The sequence below is a fragment of the Petromyzon marinus genome, chromosome 22, assembly GCF_048934315.1.
Source record: "Petromyzon marinus isolate PM22_M1 ecotype Great Lakes invasive population chromosome 22, UKy_Petmar_22M1.pri1.0, whole genome shotgun sequence".
Taxonomy (NCBI): domain Eukaryota; kingdom Metazoa; phylum Chordata; class Hyperoartia; order Petromyzontiformes; family Petromyzontidae; genus Petromyzon; species Petromyzon marinus.
In genome coordinates this window covers 9,167,110-9,192,732 of record NC_133688.1, presented here as the reverse complement: position 1 = coordinate 9,192,732, position 25,623 = coordinate 9,167,110, and the positions used below count along the sequence as shown (strand labels likewise).

At 43.9% G+C, this 25,623-nt stretch overlaps 1 protein-coding gene across 3 annotated transcripts in view; it reads left to right on the top strand.

Moving 5' to 3' along the window:
* Nucleotides 1–18,840, top strand: part of LOC116945040 (uncharacterized) — a 28,261-nt gene extending 9,421 nt beyond the window's left edge. For all 3 annotated transcript variants that reach the window (XM_076068697.1, XM_076068698.1, XM_032959115.2), the window contains exons 3-9: nucleotides 678–835; nucleotides 3,044–3,241; nucleotides 5,835–5,892; nucleotides 9,784–10,041; nucleotides 16,181–16,202; nucleotides 17,034–17,131; nucleotides 18,249–18,840. In XM_076068697.1, coding sequence (XP_075924812.1) covers nucleotides 678–835; nucleotides 3,044–3,241; nucleotides 5,835–5,892; nucleotides 9,784–10,041; nucleotides 16,181–16,202; nucleotides 17,034–17,131; nucleotides 18,249–18,259 — 803 coding nt within the window. In that variant the 3' untranslated portion in view covers nucleotides 18,260–18,840. The remainder of the gene's footprint in view (nucleotides 1–677; nucleotides 836–3,043; nucleotides 3,242–5,834; nucleotides 5,893–9,783; nucleotides 10,042–16,180; nucleotides 16,203–17,033; nucleotides 17,132–18,248) is intronic.
* Nucleotides 18,841–25,623: the final 6,783 nt, after the last annotated feature.

Below are 25,623 nucleotides of genomic sequence, written 5' to 3'. Positions count from 1 at the left end.
GATCTAGCATGAGAAATAATATACACTATCAAAAGACATGACCTGAATGAATGTGACAAATTTTCGCATAGAACAGTTTGATGTATTTATACAAATGTAATGGAACATTGCAATGTTTTAGAGCAGGGGTCACCAAACTACGGCCCGCGGGCCAGATGCGGCCCGCGGGCCGTAGTTCAGTCCATCAGGCCCGCCGACGGTACTTGAATTTGGTTGATAAAACGTATGCAACACGAGACGTTGTGATACAATTTCAATATTATGTTTAGAATACTAGGAGATCTTCCCGCGTGCGGAGACCTCCTGACTGCTATGTTCCTTAAATTTACTATTTTAAATTATTGTATCTAGATTTTCTTGCTTATTGTAATGTTTGCTTATTTCGCGCCATCCCAAGTACTTCCCCGGCTCGTGGTAGCTCCGCCTACGCTCTAACGTTACCATGGTTTCCATGGCAACACACACAAACACGCATCTTTCCCGCCCCCAGTTTTTCCAGCTGTCAACACAGGTCCGACGCTCCAGAAATATTTATTTATTATGCGGCCCATGCTCGTCATTCTTTCAGTTATCCGGCCCACTGTGAAAAAAGTTTGGTGACCCCTGTTTTAGAGTAATGTTAATACTACAAAGTGTAGCAATATTCTGAATTACTTTGAATTTTTGTTCAATTACAGACTCGCTGAAGACATACCTCATACACGTTTATACTGGAATTGAAGATAAAGCTGGAACAGATGAAGCCGTTTCTATTACAATCCATGGAAGTGCAGCGAATCCTGCAACGGATCTAACTTCCTCCAAGACACACAACAATCCTTTTGAACATAATCAGGTAAATTGCTTATTGAGTCACAATATGGTGGCCACTGTAAAAGATGACCTTCATTCACTGTTCCTGTATCACTGCTCTTAGCACACATGATCAAAGCAGTTACACAAATGCAAAGGAGCGTATTTGGGGTGTTGTCTGCAACAGCCAACTCAAACATTGCCCACTGAGAAAAAATAAGAAATCCATTTACAAATGAATTGCAGCTCAGCCATTGCAATCCGTGGGTGTGGCATCACTTAAAATAAAATATTGCGATGGTCATAAATACGAATGTAAATAATTCCATAATATACGATACCTCCGATTAGCACGGTTAGCTCCGTATGGTGCAAAATAATTTCAACATACATATGTAGTGACTGATTTGGAGATGCAAGTTCTTAGAGGCAGTTATTTTATTTAACCGAACACCCTTTGCACAATACACACCCTACACTGGTCCACACTCTTCTCTCTCGTTTATAAAACAAATTCTACATAAGTTGCTAGCCTATACACAACACTAGCCATCTAACGCTGACGGCGCTGAATCGAGACAGCCAACTACCGTCTAGCAACGCAATATCAGGTGAAGACGACAGAGATGAAGGCGACGATCTTCAGCAGCAACGACGACAGGGATCCCACTCCAAACGACAGCCCCGAGGTCCCCTCCTGGGGCCCTTCTTATACTGTCAGCGGCTCCGCTCCGTCCATGCCCCCCTTCTGGAACCTACTAGCGGGTTCTCGATGCGTCCCTTCCATAACCTTTTCTCTACATTCCTTTCTGGTCTATCACATGCCCTGATATTAGTCAGGGCTGCTGCAAGCTGCAGATCCCCTTCCCTGCCAGCAGCCAGCGCTAAGCTGCTCCGTGACTGATTCTATGTCACTACACATACATTCAACATACAGCACATACATACTGATGTGATTACAATAGGCATTCGTCAATGTTGCACATGATCAGATGGAGGTTAATCGTCTTTCATCTGTGGAACCCCATCAGTGATCACTGGTATGAATTGTCCTGTGTTGCATTATACAATCAGTGGTGTGAGAGGTGCACGCTCTGCCAGCACACTAATATATGTTTCCAGGTGAGAAGATGAGTGCCCCCCCCTCCCCGTGCCCAATCAATTTCACCTGAACATGGGCAGTCACTTGTGCCTGTTACCAAATTTTGTTAAGTGGATCCACTTACAGTGTAATTTTGTCCACAGGAGGTTTTAAGTGCTCTGTATTTAAATTGCGATGGACATATCAAGATGCCTTCACGTTGGATTAATTGGTCTGCAAATAATTTATAAAACCTCAATTTTATTTATACATGTTGGACATTAAACGATGTCTGCATATGACATGAATAATTAACTAAATACTTGTCGATAGTAAACTAATTTCAGCTTATAAATCCAAATACATGTACAGTATTCCACATGCACACATAATTTTAAGTCATAGGACGGCTTTAATTGAAATACAACTCGAAAGGCATCAGCACACCCGATCTTAATACATAACTCATCATCGATGTTTTATTCTCCATGCAATGGAACTCCTGGTGGGACCAAGAAATGTCACTTCAAGTCCATTTTTTCATCTGTTGGAATTGAGATAGGATGAATTTAGCATCAACTTTATGCATGCATAATGTATGTTGATATCCTTCCAAATAACCCCACCAGTAATGGATATCCATTTCATTGATATGCATACATTAACCCCCTCCCTCACCCCCCCCCCCCCAACCTGGCCATCGCACTTGATTGGCTCACAAGTGACATCACATTTATCGCACTATTTAATACCGAAACAGGATTTCTCCACAACTCTGGATGTCGCCTGATGATGCTAGTTGTAATTATTGGCAAAACGTCATACTCGAATTGTAAATGTTGTGGGTATGCTGTACTAGTAACGAATTGGTATGTTTTATTTACGTGACAACCCTTACTAATTGGTGGGTTTAATTCGATTTAACCCAAAAATTTCTTATGATTTAATAGAGGCCTAACATTTTTATTTTGTGCAAATATTACCTAATGCTGTACGACTGGCTCTCTGCTCTTCTCATGAAAGTGGAGCAGTGACTCCAGAACAGCTTAATTAAAAAAGAAATGTTCACAAATCATTTATCGATGAGATCTTTGACTCGTCACTCAACATTTGGTCAGCAAGCAAAGATAGCACGTGATTACGTTAACTTTGAAATATGAATCTTTACAGAAGGACACCTTCATTCTCAAATCGAGAGACATTGGGAACATAACGAGGATTAACGTATCGCATGGTGGTGCTTGGTATAAACCCTTATCAGGCTGGAACCTTGATAAGATTGAGGTGGAAGATGAAGAGTCCCATACCACATTTATGTTTCCACTCAATGACTGGATCGATGGAGGGTCTCGTGTTCTCCATGTTCAGGTGACTCCCATTACTCTCTAATACGTGTCCATGTTTTACTTCACAATTCAACACTGTATTAGATGTGTTAATGTGGCGGTGCATTATCGAAAACTACATGTTAATGTAGGTGTTTAAAGTTATACTACCCAGAATGCACCTGATTTTGTCATATCTCGGAAGATGAGGCTGATGTTACATAAATTTATTGCATTACATCATTGCCTGTGAACATGGCAGTTTAACTAAGATTTGAGTCTGGTGTGATTACTTCATGCACTTAGTACATGGTGTTAGAAGTTTATGGACCCACAATTATGCTAATCCATTGAGGATCTGACGCTACTGAGTACAGTGGGCAGAAGCATTGCGAGTTCAAACAAAGGATTGCAATGATATCCAAGAGGCTTGAGGGATAGAAGGAAAGCACTTTTTCAGCATCATTTCGGCTGCCATCACTATTCCAGCTCCAGAAAGAATGAAGATGAGTGGTGATAAGAGGAGCAATTGGGAAATCTTCAAGAGCTGACTTTGAACACGACTCCATAGTAACAGGCCTAAATGAAAAACTCATAGATGTGTTAGCAGCCAAACTTAGGTGAGTGATGACCACCTGAACAGTTTAGTTATGCAAGTGAGAGAGAACGCAGCAAGTTGTGACTATGACCCACTGAATGCGCAACTCATTTGGGACAAGTTCTCATCTTATAAAGCGAGGGTATCACGTCTTGTAAGAGCGTGGTTTGGACTTGAGTACAGCAATCATGATGTGCCACACAGTGGAACGAACCGTCAAACACTTGAAAGCAATGGTGCAGCAGCACACACACAGTAGACACGGCAGATGGACAGCAAGATGTACAGCATCAATGCAGCAGAAAAGACAGTGAAGCACAGCTGGCTGGCGTGGCAAACAACTGCAAAATGGTTAGCAAAGCAGCTCGTCTTCAACCAGGCCCACAATGTGCAAGTATTGTGGTGATGTGCACCAGCACAGGGAAGAGCAGTACCCAGCGTACAGGAAAATGTTGCCCAGTGTGCCTGTCATGCAGACGGCCAAAGTCAGTGCAAAAGCCACATACCACGGGCCAGGAGACCGAAGATGAAGATCTCCAAAGCGTCGACGGAATTTGTTCAAAAGAATGCAGCACTGCTAAGTATACAAAAAGCCAGACATAGTTCATGAACCTCATCCTAAACCAAAAACTACAAACCTGGTAACTGGACTCTAAGACAACATGTAATGAGTCTGAAAGTTGAGATAAAGCTAGCATTTAGGACCCAGATATAGCCAATTGACACAAACTGAAGCTGTACGTAGGAGACCTGATTAAGTTCTTGGGACCCCGATGGAAAGGAACAATCTGCAGATTGAAAAGGAAAGTCTGAGCATAGTATTCACCTGCCCGCGTTTCCACCACTATCTCTGGCCGAGAAGTGACCGCAGCATAAACAGACCACAAGCCTCCTGTATCCTTTTCCAAGGACATCTTGAGTGCTCCAAAGCAAAAGCATGCTGCATAATAGTTTTTTTTATTTGTGATAGAGCAAAATCCTACGTGAAAGCCTACATGTTAAACCAATAGCATACTGTTAATATTACATAACAACCTTGATGTCATCTACAAGCCAGGCCTGAAGATATACACCAGCAATATGCTCAGCTGAGCAGCAGACAAGATGTCCAGAGCTGCTTGCAATTTTCAGCAAATAGCAGGAGCAAAACGACATAGCACAAACTAATCAGGCAGAGTATAATAATCTTACACACCAGTGATGGTGCCAGATTGTGTAGCACACTGTAAGATATGAAATTTCGCAAGCACTGAAGTCGATTGTTCTTTCTTCTTTGGTTCTTTCGGTAAAGTCACGTAGAATGAGAATAAAGTAATAAATTAATAAGATTAAATAACACAATAAAATTCTCACGACGTTTCGGCCACAACACAAGTGGCCTTCTTCAGGTGAAAGGAACAGACCTGTCGTGACGACAGAGCTTCAATGGAAGGAAAGTCTGAGCATAGTGTTCACCTGCTCTGGAAGCTCTGTCGTCCCGACAGGTCTGTTCCTTTCACCTGAAGAAGGCCACTTGTGTTGTGGCCGAAACGTCGTGAGAATTTTATTGTGTAATTTTATTAATTTATTATTTTATTCTCATTCTGCGTGACTTTACCGAAAGAACCAAAGAAGATGAATCCTTGCAGTCACGAAGCTTTAAATCGATTGTTCTAATTTATTATTCTCACAAACATGGGTGTAAGTCAATTACTGTTTCCATTTCATATACTCTCATTATCTATACTAAACAATATAGTATATTTTGCAAGAGCACCATCATCACTAATCTCATTATACATCTGCCATGTATTAGTAAAACTTGGAAAACAATATTGTGCAAGAGTACCAGGGTCATGCCCCTTTCGTTACAAAATATTTACCAAAGCTGCACTAACACCGGTTACAGAATGTTGAGTCCATTTGTGAAATACCCTCAAAATGTATTAAATCTGATATTCATTGCAATTAATATTCTTAATTGCATGCCATTATATAAACAAAATGAGGTAGTGTGGTGCTTATTAAAAATTGTATCAATACATGTTTTTACTTCCAGAAAATCATAATGAATTCCCAATTTCAAAACCACGCAAAGGAAGAACATTGCATCCGTGGTACGTAACAAATACACTGAAATGTTATCAACTTAAAAAACAAAAGTACAGGGTTTTTTTACGTCAGAGCCACTTGTAGAACAGTACTTGATTTAACATTTTATATCAAGACCCTAATACTCAAGTCCACAGGGCTTGGTCTATGAGATCCCAATTGCAACAAACGTAACGGAATACGAAGAGCACACATGGGCTTTGTCCACACGTGCATTAAGCTGCACATCCACAAGCAAATGACCTTCATGGCATGATTTATGACTGCAGAATGCCAGAGGCATAAAGAGTCGTGGGAAACATCAGACGCCACCTTGTTGGCGTCTGATGATTTCCTACCACACTTTGCCCCTACGCTGGAGTGGGTGTGATCACTGTGCAATTGGCAGCAGTGGGAAAGAGATAATTGAGACGGCTATCGAGCTGCAGTATTCACTCAGGTTTCCCACGGCCTCCGGCCCTCTGCTCGGTTACAGGAAATGAGCCTTGAAGCAGATAGTCATGTTACGTAAATCATCGCAACACCAAAAATGCATTATCAGCGTAGAGGTGCATATTGTCCTTGTATGTACACAAGTGTCTCTCTATGTTGGACGCCAACAAAGAGTGGACGCAGTTTAGATTTTTTTTTTAACAGCAGGCCTGTTGAAGTGTATATCTGCAGGTTTTTAAAGATGTTAAATGAGAATAAAAACAACTTTTAGATAACAAAGTTTCGGGTGCTTTAAAGAAGAACATGATACTGAATCAACATGAGTATTGCAATTTAAAGCTTTTTTGACTGCAGGAATTCATATTCTTGATTCTTTCGGTAAAGTCACATAGAAGGGAAACAATAAAATCATAAAAATATAAAACAAAATTCTCACGAAGTTTCGACTGCAACACAAGAAATCATCATCAGGTGTGAAAACCACAGCAAGAAATTTTGAAAAAAGTGGCGTTTTTTTCACGTTATCACCATGGAAAGCGATTTGGCAGTTATTCAGATTGACGATTCCATCTATGTTCGGAAAAGAGGAGGGGGGAGACGAAAATAATGGATGCGGTCTGAAAGCCACCGTAAGCGTGAACAATTAATTAAGACCCGAAATGGTTGATCAAATCCTTCCAATGATTGCTAAGCCAGAATCCATCTTCTCGGTTGAAATTGTCTCTGTGTTTGTATATGTGGATAGCCTCATGAACGAATCTCTCCTGGTAGCCAGATGGCTTGCAAAGAACCTCTGTCTTGGAGAAGTCAATGTCATGTGAGCCTACTAAATTATAACAGTGATTTGCCACGGCCGAGGTGTTGTTCCTACCGTGTTTTAGGTCTGCTTTGTGTTCACGAATGCGGTCCAAGACATGTCGTTTGGTTTCTCCAATGTAACTACTACCACAGAGGCAACTTAGTTTGTAGACGCCAGGGTACTGTATGTCCGGAATCACATCTTTTTACAGACAGAACCAGATCACGGATTTTATATAATGTGTTGAATCGGACCTGGATCTTCTGTTTATTCAAGATTTTGGAGATCTTTTTTGTGATCCCCGCAATGTAGGGTAAAGTGATGGTTTTGAAAGGCTCCTCAAGAGGGTCCTTCTTCATGGCTGGAGTGATCGCTTTAAGGATTGTGTAGTCGGAGTAACCATTAACCTTAAGAGCTTGGTGTACGTGCTTGAGTTCACTGGATATGTGTTCCTGGTCGGATATGCATTGGGCTCTATGGTGCAGAGTCTTGATGAGGGAATTCTTCTGGGATGGATAGTGGTGGGAATCCGGTTTCAGGTAAGCATCCGTATGGGTAGCTTTCCTGTAGACAGAGTAGCTCATTGAACCATCAGGTCTATTTTTATTAGGACATCCAAAAAAGGTAGCTTGCCATATTTTTCGACTTCCATGGTAAATCTGATGGTTGGGTGTATGGAATTGATGTGGTCGAGGAATTGGTCTAGAGCAGGCCGGCCATGTGGCCAGATGACAAAAGTGTCATCAATTATTTTCGTCTCCCCCCTCTTTTTCGAACATAGATGACTCGTCCATCTGAATAACTGCCAAATCGCTCTCCGTGGTGCTAACGTTAATAAAACCGCCACTTTTTTCAAATTGTATTGCTGTGGTTTTCACACCTGATGATGATTGCTTGTGTTGCAGTTGAAAAGTCGTGAGAATTTTATAGTTTTATATTTTTATTATTTTATTGTTTCCCTTCTATGTGACTTTACCGAAAGAACCAAGAATATGAGTATTGTAGTTTGCATGTTTTATTTGAAGCCAGGCAACAGTCACACATTTAGAGAGCTGTTGCCAGAACCGCCCTGAGATGTCATAGCACATCCCGTAAATACCCTTATCCACAACTTATTGAACCTTCCTAACCACTGCCCCCTCTTGACCAATAAGGCCATCCTTTCTCCAGCCGGTCTCCAGCCGACCTCTCCTTTTAACATTTTCCCACTCTTTCTCTTTTCAAACTTTCCTTCCAATCCATTTGACTCTCCTTACACTTTACAGATTCGGTGTGTGCTCAAATGTGGCTAATTGAGCAAGCAAAAAGTTTTGCTCTACCCATTATGCTCCTATGGGCTTTTTGCAATACATAGGTTACGTCTTCGGTATCTCTTACGTGCATTCAACAATAACCGGTATTCACCAGTAAGAGGCAGTGAAACCCACTTTAGTGCTCGTGCCAGGCTCAGATCACTTTGAGGCAAAATAGGATGTCAAAGGTCCACTGGCAAGAGGTCACAGGACAGACCCAAATATTACAGGGTTCACTGACCAAGATCCCTTGGCTAACAATGACATCGGTTAACGGTTTTTCGGGTAAACGTTTCACCTTCTGTAGGACCCCCCCCCCCCCCTCCGATTGGTTTCGACGAACATAAACATTTACATCGGTGGTACGTTTATGTCAAACACACGGCTGCCAATTTCGGCCAATCCGAGCGCTCGTAAATGGGGTGAGCCAGCGACGCCCATCTATGAACGTTGAGACCTCGACTGGCTTTGTTGACATTACGCGCTGTGTTTTGGCAGTGGAAAACAGCTCTCTTGCAGACTCAGTTATTTTTTAAACTTATTTCTCAAGTTAGAAGTGAATTTTCTTAACAGGTATTTCGGTTAACAGACGTTTTTATGGAATGGATTAAAAACGTTATTTGAGGGACCTACTGCACATCCTTGTTGTGTTGTAGCTGCACAGCGCTCTGTTCATTGTTGCAAGCATCTCCACCCTCCATGGTTGGTGGAGGGTGATTGTGTCAACTGGTCTCGCAGCATCTTTCCTGAGCCTTCTTCACAGAGGCCGATCTTAACACCACCCTGCTACGAATTGTAGGCCAGTTTAATTTTCTCCCAAGTTCTGGACCACATCGGCCCATCTAGCTTGGTTAGATGAACCTCGCATGCGGAGAGACACAGCATGCAGCCAGGGACAGGAGAAGATGGAGAGAGGCCATTGTAGCCTTATGAGTCTCATAGGAGATGAAAAGTAAATGTAAAATGTATATCTGGCCAAACAGAGACATATCTTTTATATTGTGCCATGCCCCTTTAGGCCCTTCTATCCAGACAAATAGATGCTTCTTCAGCAAGCAGTAGCTATACATGTGGGCTACATGACCCAGCCATGGCATCCTGTCTGTTGTCTGCCACGGGACCCCACTGGTTGATGGTACTGTGTTCAGATCTTTCAACAATTTGTGATCTCACACAATCCACCGTGCATAAACCCAACAGGGATTGTAGGCAGACTGGTTGCAAACTCAAAACAGCTAATATAATGTAATACGGTATGGGAATTTCCGAATAGCATAAAAGCCTATAATATGTAAATAGTTAACACGTGCATACTGTACTTGCATTACACATTTTATGATACGGTGCGTGTTGCTGTCGCCATTTCTCATCAGGTATAGTGGACATGAAGACTCTGTGCGAACAACGTTTTGCATTCCGACGTGTAACAGCCAAGCCATTTACATCTTCTACGGAACCAAGGGACGATCCATTAAACTCGGCGCTTCCCGATAATCACCGAGCCGGGGCAATTCACGACAGGCAGAACGTGACGGTTCCAGCCATTGCAGGAACTCTGATAATCTTAGCTCCTGTCGCTTTGGCTGTTGCATGCCTGCTCTGTCATTTGCGAAAAAGAAAAACATTGACAAGTGAGTTATGCTTCTCGTTATTTGTTTTAAAAATGCTTCATTCTTGCCACATTTTCATATCACGAGTGGATTTATTCGCATTTTTGTTTTAATTAATATACGACATACCTATGCAACAACAACAACCGCCATTCGCCACTAAGTGGCGGTGACGTCACGACGATGCTTGTGCCAGGCTATGTGCACCTTGAGGCCACGTGAAGTCACGAACGCCTGCTGGCAGGAGGTCACGGGGCAGACCCAGGTGCCACCGGTCGACTGACTGAGATGACTGGCTGATGCACCACCTGTGCCCCCTACTGTGCCAACTTGCTGTGCTTTAGCCACCCGGCGCTCTGCTCGTTGTTGTGAGCGTCGCTCCTCCGCCCTCCGTTGTTGTTGGAGGGCGACTACCTCCAACTGCCCAGTAGCGTCCTTCACGAGCCTCCTCCACAGAGACCGATCTTGACACCGCTGATACCAGTCATCGGCAAGTCCACTCAGCTCCACATCCTCCTGTACCACATCACTCCATCTCTTCTCTAGCCCGTACCGCGCCCGTTTAGCCCCCTCTATCCGGCTGAACAAAAGCTGTTTAGGCATGCGGTGGCTGGGCATGTGGGCTACATGACCCAGCCAACACAGCTTTGCCTGCCGGAGGAGCTCACTGATGGGACTTTGCCCAGATCTTTCAAGGATTTGTGGGCTCCTCACACAATCCAGCCTGGTTAAACCCAGGATGAATCGTAGGCAGGCCATCCTAAATGTTTCTAACCGGTGACGATGCTCCATTAGGGGGGTCCACGTTTCGCAAGCGTAGAGAAGGGAGGGAATGACCGTGGCCGAGAAGACCTGAAGCTTCGTGCGGAGCGACAGACCAGGTAGCTTCCACACAGTGTTACACAACCGATGAAAAAATATTGCCGCCCGACTCATTGGGAGTGAGACCTCTGCTATTAAACAGGAGCCGGTTATGAGCACACTGCCCAGATATGGGAAACTCTCCACTCTCTCCACAACTGCCCCATCACCGATTGGGAGTTGTGGGGGTGGAGTGTCCGATGGTACAAATTACCCAGGCAGGTGCTTAGTTTTGGTGGGGCTGATGGTAAGGCCCCACCTCTTAGTGGCACGCTCCAGTTTCAGCAGCAGCGTCTCCAACTCCTCCTCTGAATGAGAAGCAGTTACCAAATCATCGGCATACATAACGTGGTTGACCAATAGGGAGCCATCCCTTGACCGCACCCAGGCATCGATCAGCCTCCCATTATATCTGTACCAAATGGAAATTCCCCCGGTACAGCTATTGAAGGCTTCACGAACTACGTGGTCAAAATAGATGTTACATAATGTGGGCGCCAGAGGACATCCCTGTCGCACCCCAAGGTGTACAGGTAATGGCTCTGACTCACAGCCACGTAGTTTTACCAGGGCCCGCTCACCATCATGAAGGTCCTTAATGATCGTGAGCAGAGGGTCAGGGACTCCGAAAGCACGAAGAACAACAAAGAGCCCAGGCCTACTGATGGTATCATAGGCCTTGACCAGGTCAATAAAGCAAAGATGTAGGTCTTGTTGGAATTTCCTACACCTTTGCTGTAGCAGACGGACAGAATATATGGCATCTGTGTAGGACCGCCCTTTCCTGAAACCGCATTGGGGCTCTGCAAGCCTCTCCTCAGCGTGCCTAGCAAGGCGATGTTGAATAATCCTTGCCAGGACCTTTCCCTGGCACATTGAGGAGATGCCCCTGTGGTTGTTACAGTCTGTGCGGTCCCCCTTCTTAAAGAGGGGGACCACCATGACATCCTTACAATCCTGCGAAACCCGTCCAGTGGTCCAGACTGTTGTTATGATGTCATGTAGGGCAGTCTGTGCACAAACGCCACCCTCCCTCAGCATTTCACTTGGAAGATCATCTCTGCCCTGTGCCTTTCCTGGTCTCAGACTCTGAATCGCCTTCAGTACTTCCTCAACAGATGGCACCTCAGCCAGCCACTCACAGGGGGTGACTTCATCGCCTTCAGTACTTCCTCAACAGATGGCACCTCAGCCAGCCACTCACAGGGGGTGACTTCAATATTTGAGGCACTGCAGCCTCAGCAGGGTTATCCCCACATTGTGCCACGATGTTTGCCTGGCTGAGGGATTTCCCCTCCCCCAGGACCTCATGCTCAGCAAATCTGCAAACCTGTTCCTGGGGGTTGGAAATTGGATCACCGTTTTTCCCCCTAATGATGGCAATAGGTGTGGTGCTGCAGGTTACTTTTTTGATGGAGTTAAATAGGGATTTGTGATCACAGGCCACTGAGGCAGACTCCATCTCCTCAGCAACCCGCGACCACCACCCATCTTTGCAGCGCCTCACGACTCTCCCAACCTCCGAGCGAAGGCTGCGGTAAGCCTTCTCATTCTCTGACGTGGGATGCTATAGACGATTAGAGTGGGCCTGTCGCTTTTTCTCAACCATCCTGAACATCTCCTCTGTCAGCAAGGGTCTCTGGGGAAGTCTGGACCGCGCACCCAAAGCAGCCATTGCAGCTGCATGAGTCACAGTCCTAAACCTCGCCCATTTACCCTCGACATCAGGAGGAGTGGGGGATGATGCCAACCCCAGCCACAAGCGATGATGAAATTCTTGCTTGCAACTTTCATCAGTTGAGACCAGGCATAAGTAACCACGACCACCACTCCTCGCCTCCGGTTGATGGGAAGGCGAGCCCAAAGTAGCCTGGGGCTTACAGCTTCCCACACCTCACCGCCACGCTCCCATGCCCCCTTCATTCTCATGGCAAAACAACCCCCTACCTCCTCGCGGTGCCAGACGGGCAATGCTGTCGTGGACAGTGCTGTGGGGGGGGAGGGCAAATTCCGATTGGCCTTTCCCCTCATGGCGTCTGACCACCACAGCGGCTAAATGAGGGCTCTGGATGGGTGCGAGGGGTTGGTAACCTCTCCACCTTCAATAATTACCACTAAACCACGACTGAAATATCCAACTAATAAGCTTGGGCCGGAGGCCCCAGGGGGACAGGCGTCTATGACGTCTCCTGGCCAAACCCCATTTGGCGGAGCCAGGAGATTGAATCTTTACCCTCGAGGCTCCTGAAACAACGAAAAGCCACTATGGATGGCCACGTGGAATGTTCGAACTCTCACTGCAGAGGAGAGGCTGCCACTCCTCTGTCGGGAGCCGGACCGGTACTGCCTGGATCTCTGTGGCATTCAGAAGGTCTCGTGGACCGGCTCTGGCTCCTGCCACCATGAGGGGTGGACAGTCCTCTACTAGGGGCAGGAGACTGCCAAACAACAGGGTGTGGCTCTTCTATGCAACATATCACCAAGTCACCAGCAATGCGTCCAATTTCATCAGAACTTGGAAACCAAGCAAGTTTGAGCCTGGATAGTGTATAGATGGTGACCACCGGACTACAGTGTAGGCCATCCAAAAATTGAATTTGTTGTACCCTACTATGCTCCCGAGTCTGTTCCCCCATTGAATCACATGTGCGTCACATCAGTGAAACTTTAATTGGGATGTTTTTGTCCTGCTAAACATTTAAAACACGAATCCCCCAAGGGTCTGCAAATACACTCTTAATATTTGAGTCATTCTAAGATTGCCTTTTAAATATAACCGACAAGTACTGTGCATACTGTACTGCCACATGGTAGCTACGTGGATCGAGGGCTGTTTTACTATTAACCATAGTCAATATGTGAACAGACAGTGAGATCATTATGATTATTTAAAGTAATACCGTGTAATCTAAATTGATTTATTGATACTTGCACTTTTTAAAATGATTATGTTAGTCATTATTAAAGGTAAGTTAGTAATATGATACAATATATGTATTCATTAATATATACTCTTTGGTTCTTTCGGTAAAGTCATGTAGGTATATAATAAAATAAATCACGTTTCGGGCGCAACACAAGCGTCCATCATCAGGTGGGAAAGCATGGTCTGCTGCTGAGGCAGACTGCTTTAAAAAGGTTTGAAATGGGTGTAGCCCAAGGGTCATAATGAAGTGGCTGGGGCTAATGATGTTAATGTGAGAAATTAGCATGTTACTGTAAGATAGGAGAGCGGCCTCCTCGACGAGGGCACGTAAGTGGCTATGTTAATGTGAGCGATTAGCATGTTAATGTGAAATCGAAAAGTGGTGTAATCCAAAGTCATGAGTGCAACCCAACGGGTGCAATCCAAAAGGCATGTGAGTATGAGAGTACAATGCAAAGGACATGAGTATGAGAGATCTAAGAGAGAGCCATAGAGAGAGACACAGAGAGTTGGAAATAACAGCTGACATCGGCAGGTAGGATGGAAACATCACAGTCAGTCAATACTTTACCCGGTTAATAACGTACTTCCAATGATTGCTCAATTTGTACCCATCCTCTCGGTTGAAGTTGTGTCTGTGTTTATATATCTGGATGTCTTCATGAACAAATCTCTTCATGTAGCTGGTAGGTTTGCAGAGTACCTCCGTCTTTGAATAAGTGTTAAAACAATGATCGGCAACGGCAGAGGTATTGGTCCAAACGTGTTTCAGATCTGCCTTGTGTTCACGGATGCGGTCCGAGATATATCGTTTCGTTTCCTCAATGTAACTGCTGCCACAACCACAACTCAGTTTGTAGACACCAGGCTATTGCATGTCAGGAATCACATCCTTTACAGATGGGATTAAATCACGGATTTTGTGTACTGTACTGAAACGAACCTGGATATTGTGTTTGTTTAAGATTTTGGAAATCTTTTTGGTAACCCCTGCTATGTACGGTAATGTGATGGTATTGGTTGGATCCTCAGAAGGTTGTCTCCGCATAGGTGAGGAGACAGCTTTGTGGATTGTATGGTCTGAGTATCCGTTCAACCTGAGGGCTTGGTGTACGTGCTCCAACTCACTGGCTAGGTGGTGCTGGTCGGAGATGCAACGGGCCCTATGGTGTAGTGTTTTGATTAGGGAACTCTTCTGGGCTGGATGGTGGTGGGAGTCAGGCATCCGTGTGGGTGGCTTTCCTGTAGACCGAATGTCCCGAGCTATCAGGTCTCTTCTCGATCAAAACATCCAGGAATGGTAGCTTGCCATCATTTTCCACTTACATGGTGAATTTGATAGATGGGTGTATGGAATTGATGTGGTTGAGAAATTGGTTCAGTGCTGGCAGACCATGCGGCCAGATGACGAACGTCTAGGAGGCCGCTTTGGATTGCACCACTCTTCGATTTCACATTAGCATGCTAATCTCTCACATTAACATAGCCACTTCCGTGCCCTCGTCGAGGAGGCCGCTCTCCTATCTTATAGTAACATGATAATTTCTCACATTAACATCACTAGCCCTGGCCACTTCTTTATGACCCTTGGGCTACACCCATTTCAAACCTTTTGAAAAGTCTGTCTCAGCAGCAGACCATGCTTTCCCACCTGATGACGGACGCTTGTGTTGCACCCGAAACGTCGTGATTAATTTTATTTTATACCTACGTGACTTTACCGAAAGAACCAAAGAGTATGGAATTCCTGCAGTCACGAAAGCTTCAAATCAAGATCGTTAATATATACTTATAGGTTATATGTTTATGCCCCCTAATCCTATCTTCCTCATGAGCTTTGAGTAGTAATATTCACGCCTTTGTCCAGGAACGTATGTCCGCAAATCTTAAAGGTTCGCTGTATAGCAAGATGAAATGTTGATTGTCTGACCCTCTTAGATGACCGGATTCACTATGTCAGTGCATCAGGAGAACCAAATGAAACCCAATATACGAAATTCCAACCATATTATAACACACGCTTATAGTTAACTTTACTTTTCAGTCAGCCATTAGTATCCCCATCTTAAAATGGGTACTGGGCAGTCCCCCATCTCTGTTGCTCCTTCTGTGCAACAGTTGAAATGCAGTCACGAAAGCTTTAAATCAAAAGTTGAAATGTTATCTGCTTATTTTAGGAGTTAGATTCTCCATATGATAGCCACTGTTGCACAATTAACAATAAGTACTGCATGCAATGCTCTTGATATTGTCCTGTCATAGCTCTGAATATTGTGGTTAGATTGAGTTATGGGAAGTTGCATTTTTATGAATAAAATGTAAACTAAATTTACTAAGTTAATTTATTTCTCTATATTGTCTGAAACTTTGCAGGCATTAAGGAGAGCAGCCCCAGGTAAAGTATTTAATAAAACTCGGTTAATTCCATTCGATATGCAGGAGCCGATTCATGTACAATTTATCACACTTTTGTGCATTTCCAGTGTTAAATTCACAATTGCCAAATTAATGACATAGTACAGGTTTCTCTCGCTTTATGTGGTACTGTAGATATGTTCCAAAAAAGGGGCACACAACGTGAAACCGCAGGAGACAGCTGCCTGCAGAGTAGCACACAAAATGTGTTTGTGTGCAAGGAAGCAGACAAGGCGGCCATAACCGGTGTCAACAATTGCCCAAGCTCTGTGGTCCTCTGTTGAGATATTTGCCCAACTCCCATTGCCTAGGGGATGCTCAGGACTAGGCATCACCGATGTGTGCCATGGCCAGAAATCAAACTAATGTAAAACGTGTGCATGAATGAGTTCACTAACTTTTTCTATGCACACTACACAATTGGATTTTGTTCATGAGGAATGAGAATATGTGATCTGTGTATGCACTAGATGTGTAGTACAATATAAAGTATAACAGTATATTACGTTATATTCTTGGTTCTTTCGGTAAAGTAAAAATATAAAAAACAATAAAATTCTCACGTTTCGAATGTCATCATCAGGTAAGAAAACCAACGGGGTTTGTGTTGCAGTCGAAACGTCGTGAGATTTTTATTGTTTTATATATATTATTTGTTTCCCTTCAACGTAACTTTACCGAAATAACCAAGAATATGAATCACTGAAGTCACGAAAGCTTTAAATCAAAAGTATATTATGTTGTAAATGTAAAAATGTAGCACGCGATTTACATTTTTGAAAGAAGAAACACAACTCTGTATTTCCAACAGCGAAATCATTCGGAGTGAGAATGTTTGTTATATAGGAGGACATGCCAATCCTGCCTCCCAATACAAAGAATCATCTCCAGACATATTGTGTATCTATGGTGAGTAACATTAACATCTAAAATATTGTTTCTTGAAAGACGGACACTTTACGCATGTCAAACGTGCCAATGTTTTCTTGAATCAATTATGATTTCTAACCTCATCCGAACGTTAAATTACACTTGGCTTTATTTATCTGGTCAAAATAAAATGTGACAGATCTTTTACCAGTTTACAGCAGAGGGTTGATGGAAATTAACTTTCTTATAGCATATGACAATTCAAAGCTTACATCCAAGATGGTGGTGATACTTCTTTTATTAATCCACTTTATATTAGCTCCACACCCAAAACAAAATGTCACCCAATCAAATAATTTCAACTACATCCTTACAAACTCTACTGATTTAAGCAATAGGCTGCTGGTGTGAGAATAGGTTTTCCCCTTTTTTTCTAGCAAGAAAACAGGTGTTAAGATGTTAAAACACCAAACTGAAACCTTTTATAAGGAATCGTGTCTGCATTAACCACAATACTTGTGGTCAGAATGAAAACAAAAAACACTCTGATAATATATGCATTGTCTTTGAAACTGATTGGTCCACGCCAGAGACAGCTTTCTTTTGAGTCTAGGCTTAAAACGCTGTTAGACCAGAAGACGCCAAAAGGTGTACAGCGGTACTGGCAAAGGAGGTCCCATGATGTGACTGCTGGTGCTTCAGCCCTTTTTTCATTGTCTAGTGATGTGTCATGTTCATTCGGCAGCAGCGCGTGTGACGACAGCATGATTGTAAATGAGCATCGACAAAAAAATATAATGCCAATGTGTTGTTGGACACCTGTAATTCATAAACTTGAAGCTAGGGTTGGTGGATCACATGAAGAGCCACTACAGGCCTTAGATACTCATATTCAGGACTAAAGGAATCATTTTTCAGGTGGCAGTGTTAGCAAGTTGCTTACCTATGTGCTCGATTAGATTTTTTCACATTTGTGTATTCTCTGCAGGCTGTGGTTTCTTCTGTGTGGCATAAATAACCAAATAAAGAGTATTTCAAGCATGACCCTCATAAATAACAAGTCAACTATAAGATTTTACAGAACATAAAACATGTTAATTTTCTTAAGTTACGTTTCTTTTTGTTAACTCTTCTGATACCTCTTTTTGTATTTCAGAAAATATTTAGGTAACATTCGCATCAAGAGAAGGCCGCTCATCCTGCAACCGAGCGGGTGAAGTCACAGGGACAGTTGGCAGTCACACGCGTTCCTGATGAACGAACACAAGTGTGTGGATTACAAATGCTTTGCCTTCACAGAAATTAACTTCCAATTCCAATCATGAAAACACCTGCCAATGATATATAGCCATATATAAAGTTGCAGACCAATATGATTATTGCTTAATTAGAAGTATACAATATTATATGTGTGCTTTTTATTTAAAAGTAATGTAATAGTTAAAACACAAAAGTAAAACACGAAACAATACTGAAAATGATCATGATTTCAGTAAATGCGATGGAAGCCATGTCATTAACAGCTCAAGATAACTAACAGTTTTCTTCATTCCAATTAAACTGACAAAAATACAAAACCGTTACTCTAACATGGACCTTTTTTATTTCAGCCTTTAAATTAAATTGTAATCATTTTGATCTTGTGTTTTGCTTGTGTGGTAATCAATAAAAATGGAAAACTTGGGATAACATGATGCACCTTTATTTTGCAAACTACCCCAGATGAGAAATAAAAAAACTATCACGTGGAGATTGTGGCATACATTACCGCGGATGGATAAATGACTGCCTCATCAAACTCCTCCCTCCACCCAGCAGCCCTTCCTCTGCTTCTCCATCAACGACCCCCTGGCAGACGACCCACCTCCCCCATGCCAAAATGTCCCTCATCTCCCTATCTTAAGCTCATCTTGTCATCTTCCAACTTCACATCCTCGGTGGCATTCTTGCCGACTTCGTTAACCCTTTATCTCTCTAATGGCATCTTGCCCTTCTTTAAAACAGTCATCAATATTTTCATTCTTAAAAAGTCCACATGGAAGGCGACTGGCATGCGCGTCACAATGTCGATTGCGTGTACGTGTGTGAAAATGACTTTGCACGCGTTTGTGCGCATGCGCCCGTGTGTGTGTGTGTGTGGTGAGCGCCAGTGGAATGGTTAGCAACTGCTCTACCAACCCAGCGACCAGAGTTAGATTCCCGCTCATGATCAACGCCAGTGACGATTACCTGAATAGATCATGGGCCTTCCCTAGGTCGACTCAACCTAAAATGAATACCTGGTGCGGTATGGAAACATCGCCACTGGGGAAAGGCAGCCAGGCGTGGTCCTGGCCACCCACCCACCCACCCGCTCATGTGCCGTGACTGCCTTCACAGTCGCTGCTCGCTAACAGCACTTTCCCCAACAGTCTGCTAAGGATAAACGGGGGATCGTTGTGTGTGTGTGTGCAATTGTGGGGACTCATTACGCTCCTTCCGACAAGCAAGCCTGCATCAAGACTCAAGGTAAGCAAAGATAAAACTCCTTAATTGTATGGTTTATCTTCTTGGTTCTTTCGGTAAAGTCACGTAGAATGGAAATAATAAAAATAAAACATAATAAAATAAGATTCTCACGACGGTTCGGCCATAAAACAAGTAGCCTTCAGGTGAATAAACAGGACTGTCCAGAAGACAGCGCTCGAGTGAACATTGCCAAGCCTGGACCGCGTCTTTTTAAGCTGTGTGGGCGGAATTAACATATGAATTAGCATGTTACCAGCACCAGCACCACTGGATCGGGGGAGGGTGGCGGCGGGTACACAGAAAAACGGAAAGAAAAAAGGAATAGGATAGGTGCGCTGCTCTGTCCTGTATTGCGTTAACTATGCTATAAACTGGACTACTATACAATGTAATATTATACCTTCCAATCTAAACTACATGGTATATCATATCCATAGACAAAAAATTCCACCTTTGAATTATACAATGCGTTACTCTACACCGCCCTACACTTTAGACTATGCTATTCCTTTTTTTTCTTTCCTTTTTTCTGTGTACCCGCCGCCACCCTCCCCCGATCCGGTGGTGCTGGTAACATGCTAATTCATATGTTAATTCCGCCCACACAGCTTAAAAAGATGCGGTCGAGGCTTGGCAATGTTCACTCGAGCGCTGTCTTCTGGACAGTCCTGTTTATTCACCTGAAGGCTACTTTTTTTGTGGCCGAAACGTCGTGAGAATCTTATTTTATTATGTTTTATTTTTATTATTTTATTTCCATTCTACGTGACTTTACCGAAAGAACCAAGAAGATGAATCCCTGCAGTCACGAAAGCTTTAAATTGAAATGTATGGTTTATTTACAACAGTAATTATTACATGCAAATGTACATTTCTTCTCATTTTAGTTGAAAAATGTTTCTATTTTTTGTTGAACTGCATTTAAAATACAGTACATTGTGTTCTGACTTACGAACCGGAACCCGTTCATAAGTCGCGGACAGCTCGTACTAATAACATTGCGCCATTTGAAAACGTTCTTTCTGCACGATTCCAGAAGCCTTTTTCACCAAGGTGGTGACCTATGGTTTGTACTGTATTACATATCCACAAATTGTTCGGTTTTAAGAGAAATATGGTAGCAGTGAAAGGGGTTAGTTTATGGAATTGTAGCGAGTCCAACCGAGTCGCAGACGTTATCTTAGGAGCAACACTATTTATTTACACAACAGTACATAACATAATCTACACTCAGGTCTCGAATGCCCATCTAACCACGCTACGGCAGAACTAGACAAGGTTTGCTATCCCGGTCCGGACCACAAACGGGGTCTGGACCGCGTGGCTAGAGACTTCTTCTCCCCGACGTGGATCTTCGTAACACCAGCACATAAAGAACCTCGAGCTCCTCACGGGGCCCTCGTTATATGCCCCCGGGCTGAGGCTGGCTCCGCCCATCGCCTCGCCCATCTTCCAGGTCTCTCGAGCTCCTTCTCGAAAGTTCCCGAGAGCTCTTTTGGACCACGTGACCGCCCCACGGCCCCCGTCCACCGGTGGCCCTCCTCCAATATCTGGTCATGTGACAGCAGGTAAACCAGCGTATCATGCCCCAAGGTAACCCTGGCTGGCTGACGCTTCCTCTCACTCCCTCACCGGGAGTTCGCACCGCACACTGATCGTGGTGCCTCCGCGCTAACCAGCGCTCACCCAAGCCCCGCTAGGGATGGTACTACATCCCATAACCCGGGCTGCCCGTAATGACAACACCGGATGTGGCTTCACAAGCCTCGGCAACATAGAGTGACAAGCACAGTCACTACAGCATGCCAACGAAGCAGTTTCTCACACAACTGCCTTATCAGCATACGCAAAATTTAACATATCGAAAGTAAGCCACCCACTTTTATTCAGCACATTAAATTTGATGAATTTTGGGGTCCAAATAATTAACTTTCTATTTTTGAGTGCAAATAAAAGTGCGTGCATCGAAACACTAGTTTATGATTTTTTTCAATTATATTTGTTGCTTTACTTTGTTTTGTTTATTCAGTACTTTTTACAGTGTTGCATATAAATGTGCAATACTTCTTAATTTTTAGTTAATCAATGCTTCCCTATTTGTTGAACGATGACACATTTCATAACACTGACCGTATGGGCATTTAAATGCAGTGCACTGTGTTCCAACTTACGAACTGTTCGACTTATGAACGTGTTTTAGGAATGAATTAGATTTAGTAACCCGAGGACTGCCATGTTAGGGAATAACTTCGAAAGTTTAAGTTTTTGATGAATTCATATATAAATAAAGAAAACATTTAAGAGGGTCATCCCAATGAAACTATGGGTCTCAGAAAGGAAAACTCTTGACTTGTATGTGCTTATGCACCAAACAGCAGTTCAGAGTATTCGGCCTTCTTGGCGACATTGAGTGCAGTGCTCGATAGAGTGCCATCTACTGGCTCCATAGTCTTACTGGGCGACTTCAATGCTCACGTGGGAAACGGTGGAGATACCTGGAGAGGCGTGATTGCAAGGAATGACCCCCCTGATCTGAACCCGAATGGTGAGATGGTATTGTAATTCTGCGCTCGTGACGGAAAGTCAATAACAAACACCATGTTCGAACACAAGGATGCTCATAAGTGTACTTGGTACCAGAGCACCTTGAGCCGAAGGTCAATGATTGACTTTATAGTTGTATCATCGGAGCTAAGGCCGTAGTGCTTTGGACACCCGGGTGAAGAGAGGGGCAGAGCTGTCCATTGATCACCACCTGGTGGCAAGTTAGATCCAACACTTGGGGCACCGACCAGATAGACCTGGAAGGCCTAAACGAATAGTGCTTGTTTTCTGGGAATGTCTGGCGGAAGACCCAGTGCAGAAAGATTTCAACTTCAACCTCTGGGAAAACTTCTCCTACACTCCAGGGCAGGTAATGGACATTGAGTCTGAGTGGACGATGTTCAGGACCTCTTATTGTTGATGCAGCTGCAAAAATCTGTGGCCTGAAGGCAGTTGGTGCCTGTCATAGCAGCAACCCTAGGACCCGCTGGTGGTGAGGGAAGCTGTCAAGTTGAATGAGGCTTTCCGAGCCATGCTTGGAAAAAGGTCTCCTGACTCAATTGAGAGGTACAAGCTTGCCAAGAGGGCGGCAGCTGCAGCAGTCACTGAAGCCAAAGTCCGGGCGTAGGAGTTTGGAGAGGCCATGGAGAGGGATTACCAGGCAGCCTTGAAGATGTTCTGGCAAACCATCTGACGCCTTAGGAGGAATCGACAGGACGTGGCCCAGGCTGTTTTCAGTAAGGGTGGCGTAACATATAACTGAAGTCGCTGCAGCGATTGAGGACCTTTGTAGAGGCAAAGCTGCTGGCGTGGATGAGATTCGCCCAAAAAATTTAAAGGCGCTGGACAATATAGCAGTGTCATGGTTAACACGCCTATTCAATATTGCATAGAAGGCGGATTGGAAAACTGGGGTCATGGTCCCCATTTTTAAGAAAGGGGACCAGACGGTGTGCTCCAACTACAGAGGAATCACACTCCTCAACGTCCCAGGTAAAGCCTATGCCAGAGTGCTGGAGAGGAGGCTCCGCCCAGTGGTCGAGCCTCAGATTCAGGAGGAACAATGCACATTCCGTCAGGGTCATGGAACAATGGACCATCTCCTTTCCCTCTCACATATATGAGGGGTTATGGAGTATGCTTCCCTAGTCTACCTCTGCTTTGTAGACTTGGAGAAAGCACATGACCGTGTTCCCCGCAATGTCATGTGGGTAGTGCTACGGGAGTGTAGTTGAACAGTTTGCTGCCGAGTGTGAAGCTGCTGGGATGATCAGCACTCCCAAATCTGAGGTGGTGGATTTTGCTCTCCAGGTGAGGGAGAAAAATCTGCCCTTAGTCGAAGAGTTGAAATACCTCGACGTCTCTTTCATGAACGATGGTAAGTGGGAGTGGGAGATCGGCCGGCAGATCAGTGCCGCGTCCGCAGTGTTGCGGGCGCTGTACCGTTCCGTGGTAATGAAGCAGGAGCCAATTTCATGAACAAAGCTCTTGGTTTACAGGTTGATCTACGTTCCCACACCTCACACCTATTGTCGTGAGCTTTGAGTAATAACCGAAAGGATGAGATCGTGGGTAGAATTGGCCAAAATGACGTTTCTCCGCAGGGTTGTCAGGCTCACTCTCCGTGATCGGGTGAGGGGCTTGGTAATCTGGGAGAGCATCATAGTCGAGCCGCTGCTCCTCCGGATCGAGAGGAGCCAGTTGAGGTGGTTCAGGCACCTGGTAAGGATGCCCCCCTGTAGACTTCCCCCTGTAGACTCCACCCTGTAGACTCCCCCCTGGAACTCTACGGGGCACGTCCCACTGGGCGAAGAACCCGAGGCCGGCCCAGGACACACTGGTGCGACTATGTCGCTCAGTTGGCCTGGGAACACCTGGGAATTCCCCAGGAAGAGCTAGTCTGTCGCCAGGGAAAGGGAGGTCTGGACCACCCTACTCAACATGCTGCCGCCGCGACCCTCACTGAGACCAGTGAAGTGAGAAATTAACGAACATTCATGACCTTCCTATAGGATGAAAAATGCTAAATCACAGTTTGGTTTAAAAAAAATAGTACGGTACATTTAAAGGAAGTTTCGATAAACCCTCAACGTGCCGACCCAACTCAATTTCCATTTAGCAAAAAGAGAACCTACTGAGTGTATCACCTCTTAATAAAACACCACAATATCACTTAAAATGATTTTTTGTATTTCTGTACACATTTCTTGTTTCCTCTTTATTCAAGAACTTCAAGCAGGTACCTTCATGATTAAATTTTGTTGGGTTTTTTCAAATGTTAAATATTGTATGATATTATCCGCTATAAATGGCAGTGAACATTCTTGTAAAATGCAAAGATAACTAATGCTAAAATATGTTGTAATAAAAGTGAACTTACAGTTATTAACGGTGCTATGGGGGGATCTACTTGGGACCTGGGATCTGCCGTGCAACAAATACAGTTTGTGCCATTGAGGTTTATTGCGGATTTGTAGATTTTTTTGCCAAGTGACTACTTTATTTTATGGGATAAACGTGGGTTATGGAAGCATTGCACGTGCTTGCAGAAAAAAAATATTTATGAGTTTGAACATGTCCTGCAACAATAAAAAAGGAACCCATCTAACATATGGGTCTATGTTAAACGAGGTTTGTCTCTCAGACTTGGTATCCAAGTTATGTTTAAATGTAAAAACCCTTAACTGCTTAACGCATCATGTTAGCAGTTTGGGCAATATAAAATATATATGAATGTCTGTACTGCACTCCAGTTTGTCTCTGCAGCTCAGTTTGTATCTTATCTCCATTTGTCTCTCTGCAGTTCTGTTAGTCTCTATCTTTTTGCAGCTGTCTCTCTAATTATTCACTCCATCTCTCTGGTCTATATTTGCTATGAATGGCCAGGGGCGGAGCCAGGGGGGTGACAGGGTAGACAATTGTCACCCCCGAAAAAATAAAAAATCGAAAATCTGAAACATTCTGCATATAAGTGTACGACACTCGGTCTGGCGGACTCCGTGCAACTGCATTGTCAGTGTGTCGCCAACCGATGGCGGGCTGAAAATCCTGGCTCCGCCCCTGTGAATGGCCATTGCCCTAAACATCACGCCTGTATATTTGCAGTTTGCATGTTCTCCCCGTGGTTGCGTGGATTTTTCTTCGGGTCCTAGGGTTTTTCCCTCCATTTAGAAACATTTGCTTCGAGCATTTGTCTGATATAAATTCCAACATGATAAGCTACTTCATTGGGCTACCATTTGTGGCGAGGTCGCTTCTGAAAAAGAGCTATATAGCTCTAGTAGGCTTTACCTGGTAAAATGAAATAGTTAAATAATTACAAAATTTTCACCATAAAAAAGCAAAAACCTCGTTTTTCAATGCACACACTTTTTATGTGCAATCAAAAGAAGAAAATATGTAATTTAAACCACAGAATTAATCACATTTGATGTGTTGAATAAAAGTTGGTGGCTTGCTTTTTATGTTTAATTGTCTTT